General features: G+C 34.3%; 1 protein-coding gene across 1 annotated transcript in view; it reads left to right on the top strand.

Annotated features, from left to right (window-relative positions):
- The first annotated feature begins 210 nt into the window (after positions 1-210).
- The window catches only part of LOC149896509 (uncharacterized), a 46,432-nt gene continuing 22,940 nt past the window's right edge, over positions 211-23,702 (top strand). Inside the window, exon 1 of the mRNA XM_090117731.1 lies at positions 211-449. Within this exon, the coding sequence (XP_089973857.1) occupies positions 379-449 (71 nt within the window). The 5' untranslated portion in view covers positions 211-378. The remainder of the gene's footprint in view (positions 450-23,702) is intronic.

Here is a 23,702-nt window from a genome sequence, read left to right as displayed (position 1 = left end):
ATACTAAAATCCGATTTATGTACGTTAAATAATATATTGTCTATGCTTTTTGCTCGTTAGTGTAAACTATTTACAATTATAAACTAATATAGTGATGGTTTTGGTATGACACTTTTTGGGTTCACCCCTTTTTGTAAATAACAGTGTGCTCGGTGCCTATTTTTAAAGCGTAGCAAGTTAGATCCATAGATAGCTATAACTTTTTAATTAAGAGCCCCAACAGAGTCCCGTGCCGGCCAAAGACAAGCGTTCCAAATTTAAACTCGACACTAAAATCGAATTAGAAGTTAGTAGCCGACTGTACTTTCGAATGTGCGTATCATTCGAATTAGGAATTATAAAGACCATAGACAGTGATTTGTTTTTTAATAGTGGTATATGACAATGGGGAAAAAGAAGAAACAAAACGGAAGAAAAGGCGGGAACAGATTCTTTCGGTGGATAAAGAGGTATTTTTTTAGATAAATATTGTGTGTTTTATTAACGTTTTTGTTGTGTATAATCATGCACGTTGTGTGTTAACCTTTTAACCGCCTACGTCGGATTAATCCGACAAATATTTTCGGGCCCATTTCGCCAGAGTCGTATATTTACGACCAAAATATCACTGCTCGTTTAATCAGCTTTTTTATTTAATTACGCTGTATTCTATCAAAAATATGTTTATATTAGGCAAATAGTTAACTAAGTAATCATTTACAGTTTAATACACTTTAGCCTCTTAATTAGGAGTCCTAAAAATAATGTCCAAAGTTAGATGAATTACTAACATTATTTTTAGAAAATTGTATTAATGTACAACGCCCATGACGACAAAATCCGACATGAGGGACGGGACATATGCGATACAAAAATAAACATAAATCAAAATATTTCTCGTTATACTGACTAATTAACTTTAAAACAAATACAGCAATTGTTAATAAAACATTTGTTTACAAATATTTGTGAGTATTTCATTTAATTCCTTTAAAATTAAGTAAATTTACATATGAAATGTCATCGATTCAATTGATGGTTCCCATCCCTAGCCTACATGTTCCGAAACTTACTTTGTTAGTACGCCCTGCGCTACGGTCGGATAAAGACGACCGCTTCTTACGTCATAAACGAGTGCCGACTTCTGGAATTTTCCATCAGTGTTGTGCTTGTGCATGAAGTTTTACGTTCGTATGTCGATAAATTCTCTGGACTGATTTTATTGTGAATAGTTTAAGTAATAAATAATAATTAATAAATCGTTCAAATTTTTAAACACTTTTTGTTTTACTGACTTGCGAAAAATGTCGAATAATTTCGTAAGGTACCTAAGTAGTATTCAAGTAGGTAGGTACCTATATCTCCACCAAGCTAAGTTAACACCTCGCTGGAATGCGGCATGTACCCGTATAATATAATGTTAAAAACAACAAATGCAAAGTAAAATCTAACAAACATTTGTTTACTTTTTTAAAGTCATAGCGAATCCTTTTTTACAGCCCGTACCTACCTAAGCCTCAGTGTGACGTAAACGACGCGAGGTGCAAACTTAGCTTAGTGAGATGTAGTTGTTAGTTAACCACGCTCGCAAATGCAAATGTCGTTATTAAAACGAAATATCGACATCACAAAGTTAAGTATTGCACATCCCTCTTTCTTTTAGGTATTTAATTTTCGATTCACTGTGCCGGGCGCTAGGGACACGCCAACTGTTCTGAAGTCGGGCGGTTAAAAGGTTAATATAATAACTTTTTTATTCGCGCGCTTTTGTGCGAACAGTAAACATAATATTGTACTGTGGTGCGAACGTCCTCGTATCCTGTTATTTATAACTTTGATAAATAATCACCCTTTCTTGATTAACGTTCTTTTAGCTGAAACATAACTTTAGTTTTTATAATGATTAGTCGTGTTTTATTTATTTTAAAATATTGAATGCGTGTGCATTAATAAACCTTGTTTAATTTTATCTAAAAATCTATAAGTTTTTGCTTAATTTTGTTGTTGTCTTAAATAAATGTTCTTATTAATAGTCATATTTTGCACGCCTCTTAAGCGAAGCGTTGAGGTGGGTACTACTGTCACTTCGCGCAAAACATCTGATTTTTCAAACTTAAAATGTCTTTATGCTTAGATTACAAAATAAAATGCAGATGGAGCATGTCAATCGTCCGTCGCCCTTGTCAAAGAAAATACGAAATCAAAAGCAAATACGTCGCTGCTCCAGTGCTATAGCGCATATAGTGTCATGCAATACGTCAAAAAGGGTTTGCAATTTTACTAAAAAAATGCTGCCTTGTGATAATAAAACGCTGTAAAATTTGTTCCCGAAAACAAAAAAAAAGATAAAACATCGTTTCACAGGTTTTCTGTAGATTATTTGGCTGATTTATTTCCTTATACGAATAATAATTTTACAGATATGAAGGAATACAAAACTTCAACGTATGTTGCCAGTATTTTGAAAATGAATTTGCCATTTTTATTGGTAAAACGGTTAAAAGATCTTCAGGGTAATGCTGTTGGATTTTTCGATCGTGAATGTGATTATTTGTAAAGTGCACTAAAGGTTCATGATCATTATTAGATTATTTTAATAAGCATAATACATTATTTTGTTACTTTTATAAAGCTTAAAAACGTGAAAAAATTTAATTTATGTGAACTCCATGATGGATATGATGAAAATAAAATGTCCCGTATTCTTGACTAAAAACTACCGCTATTTGCATTCATATATTTTGAAAAATAAAAAATAATATAATTATTATAGATAATATTGAAAATTTTTGAAGTGAAACTTCTATATCGGGTATGGAAAAAAATTTAGTGTAACTTTTTTTCGTTTCGTTACGTGCCATCTTTTTCTTGTCCCTACCACGCGTGATTCGACGTATTTCTGTAAAGTTGCAAATTATTTTTTGAAAAATAAGGTCATAAAGAAGTTTCACTTCTTACGTGTGTACACTAGTACACGCACACATTTTTTTATGTAATTTATTTAATTAAAAATTGAATACAATTATTTAGTCCATATATAACTTTAGTGAGCAGGTACTTTATATAATAAAAGAATTTTTACAATATTATAAAAAAAACATATACAACAAATCATTATATCAACAAACCCGAAATAATATTAAAATAAAAATTAAAACTTGACTGCTAATTTATGTATATAGCCTACGTCACTACTGCCACTAACATAATAATTCAGATGATTGCAATGAAACCTCACAACTCAAAATCGGTCCAACGGTTTATACTGCAGGGCGTGTCAAAGAAATATTATACATACATACATAAACTCGAAAAACATAACCCTCTTTTTTCCGTAGTCGGGGAAAAATTTGGGAAATTTTTCAATATCTGGTAACATTACACGCACACAGAAGCACCGTGTACGTACAGTGCAGCGGCGAAATGACAGCACACATAGCTTTATTGAAAATGACGATAAATCATTCGGTTTAGTTCGGCAACGCTCCATCTGTCTTTTATTTTGTAATCTAACAGCCGTACAAATAAACGAGTTATAACATTTTATGCAAAGAATAAACTAAGAATAAGGAAAAATCATACAAATAAACACGAAATAAATGTAACCTAGTATAACTTCGTAATAAGTATTCATACTAATGCTATTCCGTCCTTATTACGGCTACCACCCTAGTATAAGTCTGACATAACCGAGTTATAACATATCTTTTAGTACATTGTGCTGTGTTTTACAAGTTTTAGAAGCAATTTTCAATCTAAATTTGAGATAATAGCAATGAGAGTAATACAAGAAGTAGAAAAAGTTGAGCACATTAATAATTTCATTACGTACCTATTGAAATGGAAAATTTTGTATGAAATGTCAAAATATACGAAATTATAAAAAAACCCTTTTGATATTTATAATGATTTATTTATTTACAACATGCGCCAATCCATACATATTTAATGATATATTTAAATTATTTCCAATAAATATTTAAAAAAATAAATAAACAGAACATCGTATGATGAAACTTCACAACAAATTCGACGAAGTCAAACGAGCGTCAGCAAAATGACAGCACCAAGGCATAACCGTAGACAATTTCAATGTTTTTCATAATTTTGTGAATGAATTGCGACGTTGCCGCTTCGCGCCTATTGCATAGCGTGAGCATAGTTTCATCGACGTTATTCCAAATTTATTTGTAAGAAATTATGACATCCTTATTCTTTATTTATTCTTATCATATCTATGCATTGCATAAGGTTTGAATAAGCAAGTTTTTATTTGTACAGTCAGAAGCATAAATATATTACCATTTGCAGATTAGCAAAAATATCTGTCATAAGAACGGGTTCAATAATATCTGTCTGCCCGTATACAGCAAAAATATCTGACATTAGTAGGCAGCATTATAAAGTAGCATCAAAATTATATGACGAAAATGTAGAGCAAATAATTGTGACAACCTCTCGAAGCATAAATATGTGACGTAACCTAGGAGGCAATAATATCTGACACAATTTTATATTTCGGTATTGTAAAATATAATTGATTCCTCTTATACAGCATAAATATGTGACACTAGCTTTCCGCCCGCGGCTTCGCCTGCGTTTTCACAGAAATACCGCATAGTTCCCGTTCCCGTGGGAATTTTGGGATAAAACCTATCCTATGTGTTAACCCAAGTTACCCTTTACATGTCTGCTAAATTTTATTGTAATCGGTTCAGTAGTATTTGCGTGAAAGAGTAACAAACACACACATACACATACTTTCGCATTTATAATACTAAATTAGTAGGATAGGAAGTAGGATTATAGTAGGACTAGTAGGATAAGATAGGATAGGATATTAAAAAGGCCAAACGTTTTTTTATTTAACTAGCGGTCCGCCCCGGCTTCGCCCGTGGTACATAATTACGTTTTCTCTACATAAGAACCATCCTCGTACTTCAAGGAATATAATAAAAAAAGAATTATCGAAATCGGTTCAGCCGTTCTCGAGTTATGCGCTTACCAACACATTTTGCGATTCATTTTTATATATAAGATTAGTGTTTTGTAATTTGCTGGGGTAAGAATATGAACAAAAGACACATTAGTTATATTTTGTAAATATTTTTTACTAGTGGTCCGCCCCGGCTTCGCCCGTGGTACATATTTCGCAATAAAAGGTAGCCTATGTCCTTTCTCGGGTATCAAAATATCTCCATACCAAATTTCATGCAAATTGGTTCAGTAGTTTAGGCATGATTGAGTAACAGACAGACAGACAGAGTTACTTTCGCATTTATAATATTAGTGTGGATTTAAATGAAATTACGATAATATGATAACTTGCCATAATTTTCGATACTCAATAAAATAATAGCAATATTATAGGTAAATGAAAATGAATAACGGAGCAATCGTGTCAAACGTCGCTAACGTCAAATATAACAAAACAATTTCTAAATAATACACGAAGGTTACACTGAACCTTCAAATAAAATAGATCTACCCAAGTGGGTATTATATGAATACTTTAATTTTGTCATGATATGATATCCTTCTAATATTATAAACTAGCGACCCGCCCCGGCTTCGCACGGGTGCAATGCTGATACTAAATACACTACAGAAAAACTGTGAACGTTGTATATAAAAATTAAAAACATAGCGGCCCGCTCCGGCTTCGCACGGGTATATAAAATACATAGATAGCCGGGTGGCCGGCCGGTACCGCCGCAAACGCTACGTCCCGCAATTTTTAAATATGTAATATCTTCGAAAATATTCACTTAAATCATACGGTGTAAAGGGCCATATAGATCTATATTAATTATTAAATGAACAATGTATTTAAGGTATTTAATTGGTTAAGGATTAATACTGTATTGGTTAAAATCGCATCGAAAATTAGCCATTATTTGTCGTAAAAAGTAAATGACAAAAAAAAGTTATTGTGGGTTATCCATAAGAGATAGACATATACCATCGCGGACTTTTCTGTAGACCTTTTCAATGTGTATAATACTTAAAACTCGTAGGGTTCAGCCTGCGTTTGCAATGTAAGCGGAAAAAATGTAATTTTTTACGACATCACATTAGAAACCTCAAAAATAACAGTACTTCTCCACAATTTAATGGATGTTATTATACATATAAACCTTCCTCTTGAATCACCCTATCTATTAAAAAAAACCGCATCAAAATCCGTTGCGTAATTTCAAAGATTTAAGCCTACAAAGGGACATAGGGACATAGGGACAGGGAAAGCGACTTTGTTTTATACTATGTAGTGATGATGCGAAAGTTCGTGAGTATCATGTAAGGATGTTTGTTACTCTTTCACACAAATAAAACAAAACAATGGAATTTGGCACACATGTGTGTGAAAGTTAATCCAAGTTACCTTCTATGTAGAAGGTAACTTGGATTAACGCTTATGAGAGCTTTTATCCTGGAAATCCCACAGGAACGGAAACTATGCGTGTTTTTCTTTGAAAACGCGGGCGATGCCGCGGGTGTTAAGCTAGTAGGATATAATATCTAGACATACAATATGTGTATACAACGACGGCACATATTAATTAATATGGTAATCATGTTTTAAAACAACGTAGTTAAAATAAAATTTATTTATTTTATATTAATTCAATATTAAATTGAAAATAAAATTGTGTCAGATATTATTGCTTCCTAGTTGATGTCACATGTTTATGCTTTTTGTGTGGAATCAACGCAAAATACAGAAATATAAAATTGTGTCAGATATTATTGACACCTAGTTGGTGTCACATATTTATGCTTTGTGTGAGGAATCGATGAAAAATACAGAAATATGAAATTGTGTCAGATATTATTGCTTCCTAGTTGAGGTCACATATTTATGCTTTTTGTGAGGAATCGATGCAAAATACAGAAATATGAAATTGTGTTAGATATTATTGCCACCTAGTTGATGTCACATATTTATGCCGTGAACGGGAACTATGCGGTATTTCTGTGAAAACGCAGGCGAAGCCGCGGGCGGAAAGCTAGTGTCACATATTTATGCTTTTTGTGAGGAATCAATTATATTTTACAATACAGAAATATAAAATTGTGTCAGATATTATTGCCTCCTAGGTTACGTCACATATTTATGCTTCGAGAGGTTGTCACAATTATTTGCTCTACATTTTCGTCATATAATTTTGATGCCACTTTATAATGCTGCCTACTAATGTCAGATATTTTTGCTGTATACGGGCAGACAGATATTATTGAATTTGTTCTAGTGACAGATATTTTTGCACATCGCCCCCTAGGCATATATTATTGCTCGTGACTGTACGGCTGTAAGTCTTTATGTATCATACATTGCACTTGTAAGATAATACATACACACACATATTAAGAAAAAACACTATTTTTAACGTTCATGATATTTTTGATGTCATTTTTGTTAATTAAACTAGTTAAAAAACAGTTTAAAAAAGTTCTGTCTTGGACGTCCGTGTCACCGTGTGTCTGTATGTGCGGATCCTTTTTCTTGTTAACACGATAGCGACCGAAATACTTTACTAATCGAGTCTTTTTTTTTCTCTTACGCTTGAGTATGCTCAGGAATAGAACCCTTTCATTTTTCAGGGTCTGATTCGATGTGGTTTAATTGTTATTAAATAAACAAAAATAATAATTATCTAATAAATATTTATTAAAAAAAAATTATGAGGCGTGCACTTTTGGATTTTCCAAATTATTTATTAATTTCTTGCTGTTGTATAGTCAGTAGGTCGTCAAGTCATGAACTGAATACATTTTAATTTTGCGTAGGCTGTCAAAATGTGACCGTTTCGCAATTTCGTTATAGCAAGTGGCAAGTACGCGTCCCACGCGGTTGACCAATTTCTTATTTAATATTTACGATACAGACTAATTCTACGTCCTTCATAGCAAATCTGATGTCATTTTATTAACAAACTAGCTGTGCTCCGCGGTTTTAACCGCAGTGCTCCGCTACTGTTGGTCTTTAGCGTGATGATATATAGCCTATATATAGCCTTCCTCGATAAATGGACTATTAAACACCGAAAGAATTTTTCAAATCGGACCAGTAGTTCCTGAGATTAGCGCGTTCAAACAACTAACAAACAAATTCTTCAGCTTTATAAAATTATAATAATATTATAGTATAGATAAACATGACATGTAACTGTCGCAAAATTGAATAATAGTAATAAAGAAAAATAATTGCTACTGAGCATACCTATTGTAATTCTCCAATCGTTGCGACTCCATAATATCTCCATCGATCTACATTCATATTACATATATGTGTATTATATAGTAGTGATCCTGCCTTCCAAGCGACCAAGCCACTGGTCGTGGGTTCGATTCCCACCCGGGGCAAATATTTGTGTGATGATCATAGATGTTTGCTCTGTGTCTGGATGTTAATTATAATATATGTGTTTGTCAGCCATCTTGTTTCCATAACACAAGCGAAAGCTTATGGGATCAAATCGTGCTGTATGTGAAAATTGTCCCGAAATGTTTATATTTATCCTATCGTACTAATTTAAAATGCGAAAGTTTGTGAGGATAGATTTTATTCCGGAAATCCCACGGGAACGAGAACTATGCGGGTTTTTCTTTGAAAACGCGAGCGAAGCCGCGGGCGGAAAGCTAGTTCATATATAAAGCATACCATTCGCATAACAATTGAACGGAACCCATTAGTACCTCAAGCCACTAATGCATGAATGCAGGAGCATGTTAATTTTCACAATAGACACCCATTCTGAACTTTCCACAAACTTGGACTATAGGAAGTAGGGAAAAGTGGAATCTTCAGTGAATAGCGAAATTATACAGCTGGGTCGTGGTGAAAGTTTGGTAATGTTAGGTATGGGCTATGGCCCTTTGTCACTAGAATGAAGATACTGTTAGTCTTGGATTCTATAATGAGGTGTATTTTGTACGATGGTACAAACACAGATTTGATACTAGATACAAGGTAGAAATCTCGACTCTCAGTTTGCAGTTGGTGGTGACATAGTATTATATTTCTTCATATAGTATTATGTTATCTGTGGTGATAGCTGTAATTTTGCTGCAAAGCAAGTTGAATATTACGCCTGTTATAATTATTACTAGATTTCCGCCCGCGGCTTCGACCGCGGAAACTCTGCGGCTTTCAAAGAAAAACCCGCATATTTCCCGTTCCTGTGGGATAAAAAGTAGCCTTTGTCTAATTCTGGGTCTTCAGCTACCTACATGCAATTTCATTGTAATCGTTTCAGTAGTTTTTACGGGAAAGAATAATATCCATCTTTCCTCACGCTTTATACTCACTTTCGCGTTTATAATATTAAGTAGGTTTCATCCTAATGATTTGTTATGTGCTTTTCCCTTCCTATTATCTAATGTTAATAAATTGGCATGGCCATACATACATTGTTTTTAGCATAATTTTGTTCGTCCTAGAAAGAGTTGATTGCACCGATGCATGTATTTTATATTGGCTCGACTATTCGGTGCCTCTTATTTAACCAGTCGATTATCCAACAGTTTCTTGTTCGCATTTTATACTGACGTCATGTAGTGTAACAGTATAGTATTATTCATAATAATTAATCTCCAATGCCACTACATCTTACTTATAAAATTGATGCAACCTGAATCTTTTGATCAAGGATAACCTTGTCCCAAACGAAGCTTGTTTATAATACAGCACTAGCAACTAGATATTGAGATAAAAACCGTTAATCTTATATATCAATCTTAATCAAGTAATCTTATATTCATTCCATTATAATTTTCAAGCATACAATTCCGTCTTCAGCCCAATATTCTTAACTAGCGGTCCGCCCCGGCTTCGCCCGCGTTTTCAAAGAAAAACCCGTTCCCGTAGGATTTCCGGGATAAAACCTATCCTATGTCCTTTCTCGGGTATCAAAATATCTCCATACCAAATTTCATGCAAATTAGTTCAGTAGTTTAGGCTTGATTGAGTAACAGACAGACAGACAGAGTTACTTTCGCATTTATAATATTAGTATGGATTAGCCGGTTTGTTAATACATACGTCTTAAATATCAATTTAAGTATTGAATCTGTAGGCAGCTTCATTTAAGTAGTATCCTCGAGTAATCTCTTTCTAAACGGAGCGTTGAGCTTTTTCACAGTTTCAATTGATTAATGAGGCTGAATTCTTTCTTGACCTTCGTCGACAAATTGTCTCTTATTGCCTCTAATAATGCTAACGCATTTTTTAAGTTCCGTTCTTGATGTATGAATTTATTTTATGTGTTTATTGTATCAGAAATGTATTCATTAAGACCAACTTTAATAGGTAAATTATGCACTGAAAGCAGTCTGAGACTTAAAAGTGATCTCTTCCAGACAAATCCCTATGCAAAGAATTTTTACATGCTTTTTACTGTTTATTGTGTGTGTGTTGAAATTAATGTTTAATTCTTTCTTTCTATTACACACAAGTATTTTATACATAGATGATAGAATATAATCTTAATATATATAAATCTCGTGTCACAATGTTTGTCCTCAATGGACTCCTAAACCACTTAACCGATTATAATAAAATTCGCACACCATGTGCAGTTCGATCCAACTTGAGAGATAGGATAGGTTTTATCCCGGAAATACCACGGGAAAGGGAACTATGCGGGGTTTTCTCTGAAAAGGCGGGCGAAGCCGCGGGCGGAAAGCTAGTTATTATATAAACCAATAAAACCACTTATAGTGAGCCCATATAACTTTCTTTTGAGGCAGATTAGCTCACCTAAATAGACCTCTGATAGGCTTCGGTGATATGATATTACTTTTAGAAGAATTAACATATTGTGGAAAAGTTATCCTCAATATGTGTGCTAAATTTCGTTGTAATCGGTTCATTAGTATTTGCGTGATAGAGTAACAAATATACATGAACATACATCCATCCTCACAAACTTTCGCATTTATAATATCAGTAGGATAGGATTGGTTCATTGAAATATACGACTGAATGCGTGGGCAAAACCAAGTATCTCTATGGCTCAAACGTTATCCTGGTACATAAAACTGCCAAAAATAAATAAAATATTAGTGGAATTTGTACAATTAGTACCCGCACGCTTCATATATTCATCCCCTATTGTCTAGCAAATTGATATTGTTTTAGTGTCTATTGATTTTATCGACATGCTGTCGGTCAATTTTCAATTAAAATAGGATTCATCTAGCTATCTGAATCCACCAATGAATTAAACCGGGGTAAAAACTAGCAAAAATATAGCCTTTACACTCAGCAATAACGTACCTATTTTCTTTTGGTGAAATAGTTTTTATAAATGGTCGAATAGATTTGAGTTTACCAATTACAAACGAAACATTATGATAGAATTTCGTATCATACGGGTTATTTCTGGCTTTGTCCCAATAAATATTGAAGAATTCTGTCAATCTAAAAGCCCCTAGGCAAATATAACAAAATAGCATTGCATTTGTTGCATTAAAGCTGTCCTTTTACATCCAGACTATTATATTCAAAATATTATTTCATACCCCTTCATACAGTCCACTGAACGTCCGTTCAAAAGACTTTACATTAACATAAATGAAACAATGACTATGACATAAGCTGGTATTTACTATTGTAATGTATCCGCCCATTCACAACGTAATTAGCTTGATGGTTACATCCCAAGGGCCTGCATCATACAAACCTAAATGGCGAATACAACTAAGGAATTTTATAGAGATGGTGGACAAATGGCATGACCAAAGTTAAGGTTTTTCTCTAGGTCAGTGACCAGTATACTGATGATTCTATAGATTTCTTTCACTTGCTAGAAGAATGGAAATAAGCTGAAGTGTATAATTAAGTAGTTATAATTTTTTTTGGGTGTTTTTGAAGGTAAATTATTTAGGTCCTGCTATAGATATTGTGATCTATGTCTTGCATTTAGGTATGATAGTGCTATTTATGCATAAAATTAATAACGGTGCACACAATAGATATTATTCCAAATTGATTTTTGTTTATAGTTTTTTCCACGGGGAATAATATGGCTACTTCAGTTGCTTGCCAAGTAATTTTGCAGCACTCTGCAGTATAGAAGTTCACTTATTATTTATTATATCGTGAAATTCTACGCCAAGCGACCTATATTATATTGTAACAATTTTAAATACTGCAAACTAAAATGAAGCTATTGGAGAAATATACCCAAAAAAAACAATCTAATAGTTTCTTTACGTCGATGTTAATTGTTAACCGCTTGCTTATCAGCTATTTATATCAAAACAAGTTATGGCGTTACTATAGTAACAAATCGATTACAAAACATCTTACTTTTTTCATTCATGTATATGCTTGTTATTTTTTATTCGATCGACATCCCTATTAGCAATGATTAAATAGACAATTCATTAAAAAAATGGGTGTGACGACCTCGATATTTGATAATATTTCGTTAGCAAGATTAATAGGGTCCGATTAGGATTAGATAAATTTTATGCATGTCTTATTCGATAGTTACACAATTCGTTAGGCAATATAAAATTAAAATTCCATACGGATGAAACCGTCATGTTTAATTATAAAATAAATCATTAATATCAAAATGACGAAGACATCCGTTTAAGTTAACATAGCCATCCGGTCACACGGCTATCTAGATTTAGATTCTCTTAAAATCATTATCTCCAAGTCTAATTGGAGCAATCATTCACGCAGTCATAAAAGTAACGAACGAGGCGTTAACAGAAAAAAATACAAGCTGAAGAAAGCATCTGGCGTGAAGTAATCATCACACAATAGCACGTGCCACCATATGCAGAGCGTAGCTATAGTCAATACGTCTGGCCCATGTCCCCCTCTTACTCGATCCAACAAAGTCGACTTTCCATAAAACATGCGATGACAACCGGTCTGTTAATGCATACATTGCTATTCACATACTATGTCGCGTGCAGACTGACGACATTCAAGCCGCAATGGATAGCGTGCAACTCGATGCGGCCGTCAGTTCCGTTTCGGAAATTGTTCTTTGATAGTTAATTTCAATCGTACTGAGTGCACGTCATACTGTTGAACCGCCCACGGGTCGTAGGACGTGCGCGCGAGTCGAAAAATTGTATTTACGAAGTGAAATTGTTAGGTGTAACGCTAGGTACCGTTTTGGGCCCGGTTGTTCTTTTTATCGTGTGATTACTGCAATTAGGCGCTGGTGATTGTGTTGTGTCGTTGAACTCGGAGTGAAATTATGTACTAATATATTCTTATGATTTGAATATTAGATAGTTCCAGTTTCTCGCTCTAATATTTTGTGAAACATGTTATGAAAATTTAATTGGTGTAAGCGGAAAAATGCATGACATGTGTAAGTACAAATTAATGATGCATATTAATCCTAATATCGGCATACCGTATGCACTTGTTAGTAAATATTATGGTAAAATATCTAAAAATGCATGACTAAGCCGCAATATTTTAGAAGTGGGTCGTTTTTGGCTTAGATAAACAATATCTTAAGATGTAATCATTAAGGTTCGTTTTTCTATACCATTCAACATAACTAGTCATGAATCACCGCACGTAGATGGTGAACGCAATCGATGCCTTTAAAAATTTCTTCGCTTTTCTTCCGCTTGCCATATTAAACGAGGAAATTTTTAAATCGTGTTTTATTAATGAAACGAAGTTAAAAGCCGTCAGAAATAACCGGAGAGATGTGTAACTTCATCTCTTCCGTGTTCGAATAAGATCAAAGTAAAATGCGCAAATTTAATAAAAAATGATATGCTAAATTATCTATGCTAATTTCGTATAAGAATTATGAACATTTACGGCTTTTAAATGTAGGCAAACTATCGAAAGTCACGCATGCAAAATTATTTACCGGCAGTAATTGTTTAAACGTTTTTACTCTTTCGTAAGTGCTTCAATTACAATACTTTTTAACATATACTCATTGAGTAGGTAAAACCTTTATCAGCTTTATCAAAAAGCAAGTAGCGCATAACATAAGTCTTGAATATTTTACGTTTGTTTCTTCTTTAAATGATTGTAAATTTGACGAGCATGATAAAGTTTATAATATCACTGATAAATATTGTTACTACAGATGCAAAGTTTTATGGCATATATTTTTGAAGTAAAACTTCTACTTTTTAACGTATTTTAAAATTTCAAGGTCGCGTGATGGCAAAACCGTCACGTTATGGAGAAAGGCGACGATATTGGTTTCTTTCAGTCTTGCCAAATTTTTACTTATGACATGTGTACTCGGCTCATATGCTTTTTAGGGTTCCGTAGCCAAAATGGCAAAAACGGAACCCTTATAGTTTCGTCATGTCCGTCTGTCCGTCTGTCCGTCTGTCCGTCTGTCACAGCCGATTTACTCGGAAACTATAAGTACTACAGTGATGAAATTTGATGGGAATATGTGTTGTATGAACCGCTACAAAAATATGACACTAAATAGTAAAAAAAAGAATTGGGGGTGGGGCCCCCCATACATGTAACTGAGGGATGAAATTTTTTTTTTCGATGTACATACCCGTGTGGGGTATCAATGGAAAGGTCTTTTAAAATGATATAAAGTTTTCTAAAAAACATTTTTCTTAAAGTGAACGGTTTTTGAGATATCAGCTCTCAAAGTCGTAAAAAGTATGTCCCCCCCCCTCTATTTTTATAACTACGGGGTATAAAATTCTAAAAAAAATAGAGGTGATGCATGCTAATTAACTCTTTCAACGATTTTTGGTTTGATCAAAGTATCTCTTATAGTTTTTGAGATAGGTTGATTTAACTGTAATTTATTATATTTGCTGCTACGGAACCCTTTGTGCGCGAGCCCGACTCGCACTTGGCCGGTTTTTCTATTATCCGATCTAATGCCAATAAAATTAATATAATGATAATTTATGATACATCAAATATTAGAACATCATCTATCTTGACCAAAATTGATAGTATAATTTATTTTGATGACATTTCGTTTTCGTGAAATTTAAAATGTGCCATCTATTTGCTAGAATTCTAAGCATCTAGGTTTCCATTGACATCATAGTCTAGTGCGTCGAACTCAATAGCAACGGTATTATGTACCACATCATAATCATAAAAAGATGATTCAAAAGTGCTTCTAGAATAATTCTAATTGAATAAATAAATGTTTGAGTATCTGGGGATCTAATACAAGTCTCTTCATGTTTATAAAACAAGTCTATTGTGTTAGCTATGTAATTGATTGTTCTTTTCTATTTGAATGTATTATGAATATAAATGAAGTGGTATTTACAAACATTATATTTTCATACAGACAATTTGTTTATTAATTTTTATTATTCTATTTTTAGAGTTTATATATTTTTACGTGCATCCATCAACTTGATTTGGTATTCATCATTTTGGTAGAACCGCCATCCTGTTACAAATGACGCGAAATTTTGTGGGTCATTTGTAACAGGATGGCGGTTCTACAGGAGTCTTAGTACGCAATGACAAAAAGAAAAATGATGGTCCGAACGCTGATACCGGATGCGTTAAGATACTGTAATATAAAATATAACAGTATCTTAAGACAGTGCGCGCACGAGCAACTTTGTCTCCGCAACTATTTTGTCTCCGCAACTATTTTGTCTGTCCCACCTATGGGCTAGTATGAAAGTGCGCGCACGTAGCGACGCAACTTCCCATACAAATTGATGGGAGAGACAAAATAGTTGCGGAGACAAAGTTGCTCGTGCGCGCTAGCTCTAAGATAAAATATTATAGTATCTTCACCGTGTGTGACGCGCTTAAGGATTAATTTTATCTTATCTAGCTGAACACGTCACAGCTTAAGATTTTCAGCTGAAAATTATGTAATTTCATTGTTACGTACGTTAACAGCTATACTTTTATCTCTTTATGCTTTGCTATGTCAGGAGAAAGTTGCATTAAAATGCAGTATGTAGGGACTTTTTCATTTACGTTTTAGAACTACATCGATTGAATTTATATAATCTTTTTTGGTTTCTAAACAATCTCGCTTCAGAACGGCTGAGTTGTTACCCGATAACACGATTTATATAAATTCAGATGCGGCAATAGATATTCTTTACAATTATACACTCTCCGTAATCCTATCTATCGAACAGGAAACTGCGGTTCCTATGAAGCCGATATTGATTACGACATGTTCTTGCGGCGTTTGTATGGTTCCGGATACATATATTTATATGTAATCGTTGTTAAAGACCCGCAGGGTGATTAGTGACTATTGGATATACGACCAGAGGGTTCTAGTACTTAGAGATTGGTTTTCTAGTGCTTAAAAAAGTGAAGTCCCATGTCCTCTAGTGAGGTAAGGGGCAGATGCATTTTACATCTGTTTCACTGATAGATTTTCTTTAGGGACAAGTAGGTGATCAGCCTTCTGTGTCCTGCCAGACCAAGACATTTTTTTTTCTTCGTCTCCACCGGGAATCGAACCCGTCCTGGGTTCGATTCCCTCCTCCTCGACTCTTCGATTCCGACCTCGGTGCTACACTCACGCGTCAACCACTGTACCAAGGAGGCGGTTCTAGTGCTTAAGGTATTCTTAGTTTTGTTCAAGAGAAGAGTTAATAGATATCTCCTAGTTTGGCGCGAATAATCTTAGGTAGGCATTTGGAAAAACGTGTAGACGTAAATGTTTGTTGTATTTTTGATGTATTTTTTTTGGCACTGAATGCTATGAATGAAAAGTTCCAATTTCCGACTTTCTACAACGACAACAACATTTAAAATTTAAAACTAGCGTGCTCCACGAACTACGTACTGCTGCATGAATTTTCTTAATTTTAATCAAGTTAACAACTCTCTTTTCTCAAGTGTAAAGTTTAGTAAAATAAGTGCAGTTTAGTTTCAGAGAGTAATAAAAATAATACGTCGTGAATTGTGACACTGTATGCTTACATCGATGAAACTGCAGTTCTTTGAAAATCTAACAGACAATAGTATAGTGTATAGCAATTAGTGACTTAAATAACTGAAATGCGGACTACAAAGATGTCTCTTCGTGTTAAACCACCATCTTCTGCGCACGCGCATATCAAGCAATTACTGCCCAGTAAATCTTCTATAACGTCATTAGAAGGGAATCGAACATTTTATAGCATGTTCCAAGCTATTTTAGCTAAAAGATTATGCTTAAAGTAATCGTGAATGTGCTGTTACTAATGTGTTGTATAATTGAAGTGGTGCCGGAACGAAATGAAATAAATTATATTCTAAAGATAATTGTTATGAAATTGAGCGTGAATAATTGTGATTAATAGAATCGACCTTATCCGAATTCAGAGAAAATGAAATTCTGGATACATTTTGAGACTAAAAATTCTATTCTTTTTTTAATGGACCTTAGTATTCAGAAATTCTGATGTTCTTTACTGGATTTTGTTCCACGTTATCTACAGGTTTACTGGTTAATATATTAGTATGACCTAGTCCTAGGTTAAGACAATAAGCCTTGCGTAAGATAAAAGATAACGTCTTGCCTTGAAAGCGCATATCCACTATGTTGTAAGAAGGTGCAACAGATGTGAAAATCATGTCCTATACAGTATTAAAGGCATAGTGAGTTATTTGTTACTTTTATTACTATTGATGACACGAGAAATTAAATAAATTTAGAGAAACGAATTCCTTAAACCTCATTAAAGTAATCATCATGCTATATCTTTTAGTTCAGTTACTATATATATATATTTTTGTCTACTATATCTTTTCATAAGGAATTCACGCTCTCAGTCTTTTATAGTTTTTGGTCTGCTGTTACAGTAGATTAAAATTGAACATTATGAAGTAATTTAAATGAAACAAGGCAACGAATTCACACAGTTGCACATTTATTTGCCCAACGTAGAGCATTGTGCAAATATATCCACTCTCACTATTGTCATTCCCATTTCACGTTATTAGTAAAACAATGGAAACGTGATGCTCCATGTCGATTTACGTTGAGCAAGATAAGTGTAACAGCCTGACGATTGTTTTTCTCATGAGAGAATTATTTTTATAATTTTGAGGGTTTGTCGTAATTTGTCGTAATTAAGAGAAGGGAATAGAAATTGTTTCGGGTATTAAAATGTTTCTGGGGTCTATATTTTGATTGAAAATATTATACCTCCTCTTGGGTTTATTATAAGTGCAGAGGATCCCTTGATAATAATCATTTCATTGCAATTAAAATTGTATTGTACGTGAATCCTACTATGATAAACGCGAAAGTGTGTAAGGATGAAGACAGATGCAGATTGAAGATGGAATTAATCTTTCACACAGTTCTGCTGAAATAATATTTTGCACATATATATGGTAGTCTGGATATGTGGGATCATATGCTTTTTATTACTGGTCCCACGCTCAGGCAGAAATGCTTATTAACATTTATACTACCAAAGTCTGCAGCTGATTGATTAAATGATTTAAATGTCTCCGAACTTTCGTAACTTTTTCACAGCATAAAAACGAGATAAACAACCGTTCTTATCAGTCAATATAGCACGACGTTTCACCATTTTCTATCTGGTATTTGTGGCAATGAAATACAATCATGGTGACTGCTGTCTCGTGGGAGCGGCTTTCTAGTGTTATGTTACGTGGCTCTTTATTGTCTGTGGTGTGAATGTATGATGTTATATTTAGATTTTAAATCACTAGGTCTGGCAGCTAGACATTGTCTATATACTAATATTATAAAGCTGAAGAGTTTGTTTGTTGCTAATCTCAGGAAGTACTGGCCCGATTTGAAAAATTCTTTCGGTGTTAGATAGCTCATTTATCCAGGAAGGATATAGGCTATATATCATCCTGCTAAGGCCAACAGGATCGGAGCAATGCGGGTGAAACTGTGGAGCACAGTTTGTAAATTAATACAAGGTAAATTATAAAAAGTAATACAAGCATAAATTAATGTGTGGTTTCTACCGATGTCTGATACTTCTTGAAGTTAAATAAATACCTCAAAAAAGCAGTGATTATCGCCGAGTTTTAAAAAACATGTGCAAAAATAAAACGCACATAGCAATTTCTAAACTAGGTACAAGCAATTACATCTATTGAATTAGTGAACCAAATTGATTGTACGACCTCTAATTCAATTTTATGAAGAATTGCAAACTATTTATCCAATTGACAGTAACGTTTGTGATTTATTGCTCTATAAAGGGAATTGTCTATTGCTAGAATGCAGGCTGGTGTATCGTGTTGTCTATTGGCCGTTCCTAATGTCGTATCTATCTTCGGTTTGACCCTACTAGAAAATGCTATCTATCTTTTGTTTTGGCGTCCCAATAAGCTTACCAGCAATAAGCTAACCTATCTCTGATCGCTATCTATCGTCTGGAGGACTAAAAGGCTTATTAGACCACCCAATTTTTAGGGACCCTAACCCTAACTAAGAGTGGTGTAATAAGACTTAGGGAGTTAGTGTCCCGATTTAGGGCGATCGGGTCTGCCCGATCTGCCTAGCTCCCTAAGCGCCCTGCAGATTGGGTAATGTAATAACGTTTAGGGCGGTTAGGGAGCTCAGCTGTTGCCGCGCGACTAGTGCGTGGAGTGGCTGCTTTTGTATGTAAGGTGTCACCAAACTTCCCTACTACATTACATTACATACGGTTTATATAACTTAAAAGGGAAGTTCCAAATGTTTGTGATCACACCGCCATGTTAACAAATAAATAAATTGTTTAAATCAATTGTTTATTTAATTGTTTTAAAACTCAACAAGTGTTCAAATTGTTCTGCACCTACTCTAATTAATTCATTAAAACTCCCGGTTCAAGCATGCTTAGTATTTGCATATTTGAAAGCTTTTCACGTAACCGCAAATACTCTTTCACCCAGATCTTTCTCTTCTTTTTTTAATATTTGTTATTGCGTCAACGGTTGCCACTGCTACAGCAACTTTTTGAAGTTTCGATACTGACGGCGGCATAATGTAAAATGCAACAATACGTTTATCTCTCTAGACATTCGCGTATAAACTGAGTTAGGGCCCAATTCGCAGAGAAGTGTAATAAGCGCCACACTAACTAGGGAACACGCCCACCCTAGATGCAGGGCCCTTCATATCGGGTAGTGTAATAAGCCTTTAACTGCTTACTAGAGGTATATTTTTATACTAGCTTTCCGCCCGCGGCTTCGCCCGCGTTTTCAAAGATAAACCCGTTCCCGTAGGATTTCCGGGATAAAACCTATCCTTGTCGATGTCCTTTCTCGGGTATCAAAATATCTCCATACCAAATTTCATGAAAATTGGTTCAGTAGTTTAGGCGTGATTGAGTAACAGACAGACAGACAGAGTTACTTTCGCATTTATAATATTAGTATGGATTTGAATTTGTCTATTTGAGCGTTCCAATAACGTTTTGACAGCTGTCAGCCAGTAATGGCAGTTCCCAATATCGTATCTATCTTACGATAGATAGATCCTTACTAGCTATCAGAGATAGCTGTCTATCTAGAACCGTAGTTTGAATATTAGGAACGGCCATATGTTTGTATCTTACTAGTGGTAAAGGGAAGCTAAGAAGGCTAGGTTATGTATAATCCATACTAATATTATAAATGCGAAAGTAACTCTGTCTGTCTGTCTGTTACTCAATCACGCCTTAACTACTGAACCAATTTGCATGAAATTTGGTATAGAGATATTTTGATACCCTGATTTTGAAATCCTACGGGAACGGGTTTTTCTTTGAAAACGCGGGCGAAGCCGCGGGCGGAAAGCTAGTGGGAATATAAACGTACCATCAAACACTCGTAAAAAGTTTCGCAATGCATTCTTAGCAAATATTCATCTACAAACCAATTATTACAGCCACATTACATTATTATTAGGCCCAGTTAGACTATACAGGGTGTAATCGTTAAGTGTGGACAGGCGATTATTTCGTAAGTATTGCAGATATCAAAAAACTTTAAACTGATATCGAAAGCCCTTTACCTAATGAGTAAAATGACAATAATAACTTTTTAAAAATAAAACGGGAAATATAGAAAAATATTACATCAAACACGCCCTGTATAAGCGTGTTTTTAAGTTATTTTTTTATATATTTCATACCTATTTGAGTTTTTCCATTCATTTATCGGAATGGTACATAATGTATCATCGTTCTTATTGCAATGCAAATTTGAAATTACATAATTGGCAAAGGCATGTTAAATGATTCATTGCAATACATAGCATCTGAACACAGGTGAAAATAATTTGCATAACTCGGTCTGATTTCGACCACCTGTCCATCCTAAGTATATCCGCTCGCCCCAGCTTCACCCGTAATAGTCGTAAAAAAATATAGCGTAGGTATCTTACTAAAAAATCCTATCGACTTCTATAATAGTAGGTACGAGGTACAACAATTTTCATAATCTGTTTGGTTTTTTTGAGGTGACATAAGAAAAATTAATCTTAATCATTATCATCATTATGGTAGATTGTAGATTAACCTTAAAAACTCGCGAAAAGAGGGTAAATCACCTGTATTTCAAGGAAAGCGAATTAGAGTTCATTGACCGCAATATGGCGGCCGCTGGCTCGGTTACCGTTGTTTTGATAATTTTATGGCATAATTTTTGTAACGTTACAGTTTTATGAGCGTGAGGTATTTGTGAAATGATTGAATCAAGTTTTTGTTTATTATAGCATACTAGATGAATCGACAAACGTTATTTTGCCAGGATATTGTTTATTATATATGGATAAGAGGGATAAAAATGGTTATTGTACCTAGAGGCTGTGCCACGCGGTTATCCGTTTACCCGCAGACAAATCCGCGTGTTATAGGAAGTATTTCTGTACCTCACACGATAGTTACTACTTATTTATTATTCTGTAACCTCACGTGTTAATCGTGCACTTTCGCTAAATCACTGCTAAAGCTCATCAAAATCCGTTCAGTTGTTTTCGAATGAAAGAGGAACAAAAATACATCCTCACAAACTTTATAATACCTACCTATCGAAAATGTACAAAAATATCATAATTCCAAACACATAGTGGCGCACCAAATAAAGAATTGTTTTGGTACATAAAGATAATCGATAGTGCAACATAAACGATTGTTACAATTAATCGAATTAAACGTATCGAGATATCGTGCATTTCGATAGCTTTTTAATTGTTTTCATCTCATTTTAAAAGAGGTTACATCTGCCAGAAATACCTAGTCACATAAAAAAGAGCGTGTGTGCCGAGCACACGTGTCAGAAGTGAAACTTCTTGCAAGATTCAAAGATACCAAAGTCGTCGCCATACTCCATGACGTGGAGGTATTGCCATGACAAGACCTTGAAATTTTACTCTCAACGCAATATTTTATAGGATCACTTTGTTGTCCGTCTGTACAACATAATATAATCGGTTTATTCGGAGCCCTCGATGTGCGAATCCGACTCGCACTTTTTTATGTGTAAAGCTCTATGGAAATATTTTTTATATTTACCACATACAGTTGGCTTGAATACCATCCCGTTATCACATATTGTAGATCAGCGAAGAGCGCAGATAATTTGCGACTCGATGGAGCGAGCAGTTCCAATGGCCTGTGATTGTGTAGTGATGTGCTAGTATCGATATATTTGTCGATAATGTACTTTCGACTTTTATTATGAAGTATACGTTTATAGTTTCAAAGTAAAGGTGTGACAACAGAAGATCATAAAGCGGTAGTTGTAGTGATGGACGAATCGATTGAATATGACGATAATGTATATAAAACTTCTTTAATAGTAAAGAATATGTATACTTTACCACTGACCAATTTGTTCAAGAACTAAATGTATACAGCAAAACGCTTCGCATTTTCAAAAAAAAAATCCCAAGTGAGCATGTATATTGCGTATGCAATACTTGTAAAAATAACCGATTTCATGAATGAAATGAAATGAAATGAAATGAAAAATATTGAAATGAAAAATATTTATTTGGACCCACATTATAAAAAGTTTACATACATGAGACACGACGATCGCCTAAACTAGGTACTAGACCTGTGCTATAGGCGATCGACGCTTTCCACTCCTATGACACAGTGCCATTATAACGTGAGTAAAAACGTAGGTAAAGATAGTAACGTGAGTATGTGTGTGTGTGTGTGTGTGTGTGTGTGTGTGTGTGTGTGTGTGTGTGTGTGTGTGTGTAGGTGTGAGTGTGTACGAGGATGCGTGCATAATATAGTAATAGATAAGGTTTACATACCTAATACATTTGATTTAAAAAAAAAAAAAAAGTTAGATTTATACAAATTACATTTTTACACATTAAATTATTACACATTACATTACAATAATATATTATTACACAATTAACATTATTACACATTATTAGTTCATAATTTTAGCAATTCTTCGGTTTCTACGTATGATAGGGTAAGTAACATGCTTGTGGTTTTATTTTTTAGGTTAAAATATGTCATGTTGCGGATATTTAATATTTTATTTACTTTATTATAGAGCAAAGGACCCATATAGGCGGGACAACGCTTAGCTGACACAGTATGAACTAGAGGTAAGTTAAAGATTCTATCATTACGTCTTTTTTCAGTATGATTTGTATGTCGAGCTGCCAAGTTATGAGTGCCTAGAACACAGTCCAATATATAAAGTTTCCTGACAGAGAGGAGGTTACAATCATTGTAAAGTGTTAAGGTAGGGTAGAGCATTGGCTTAGCCATCATTACTTTGAGAACTGCTCGTTGCGCTCTTTCAATCTTGAGCATGTGCGTTT

Source organism: Colias eurytheme, chromosome 28 (assembly GCF_061535395.1).
Source record: "Colias eurytheme isolate Ceu_HAF_F1 chromosome 28, ilColEury1 Martin Lab GWU primary, whole genome shotgun sequence".
Lineage (NCBI taxonomy): Eukaryota > Metazoa > Arthropoda > Insecta > Lepidoptera > Pieridae > Colias > Colias eurytheme.
This window is presented reverse-complemented; position numbering and strand designations above follow the sequence as displayed.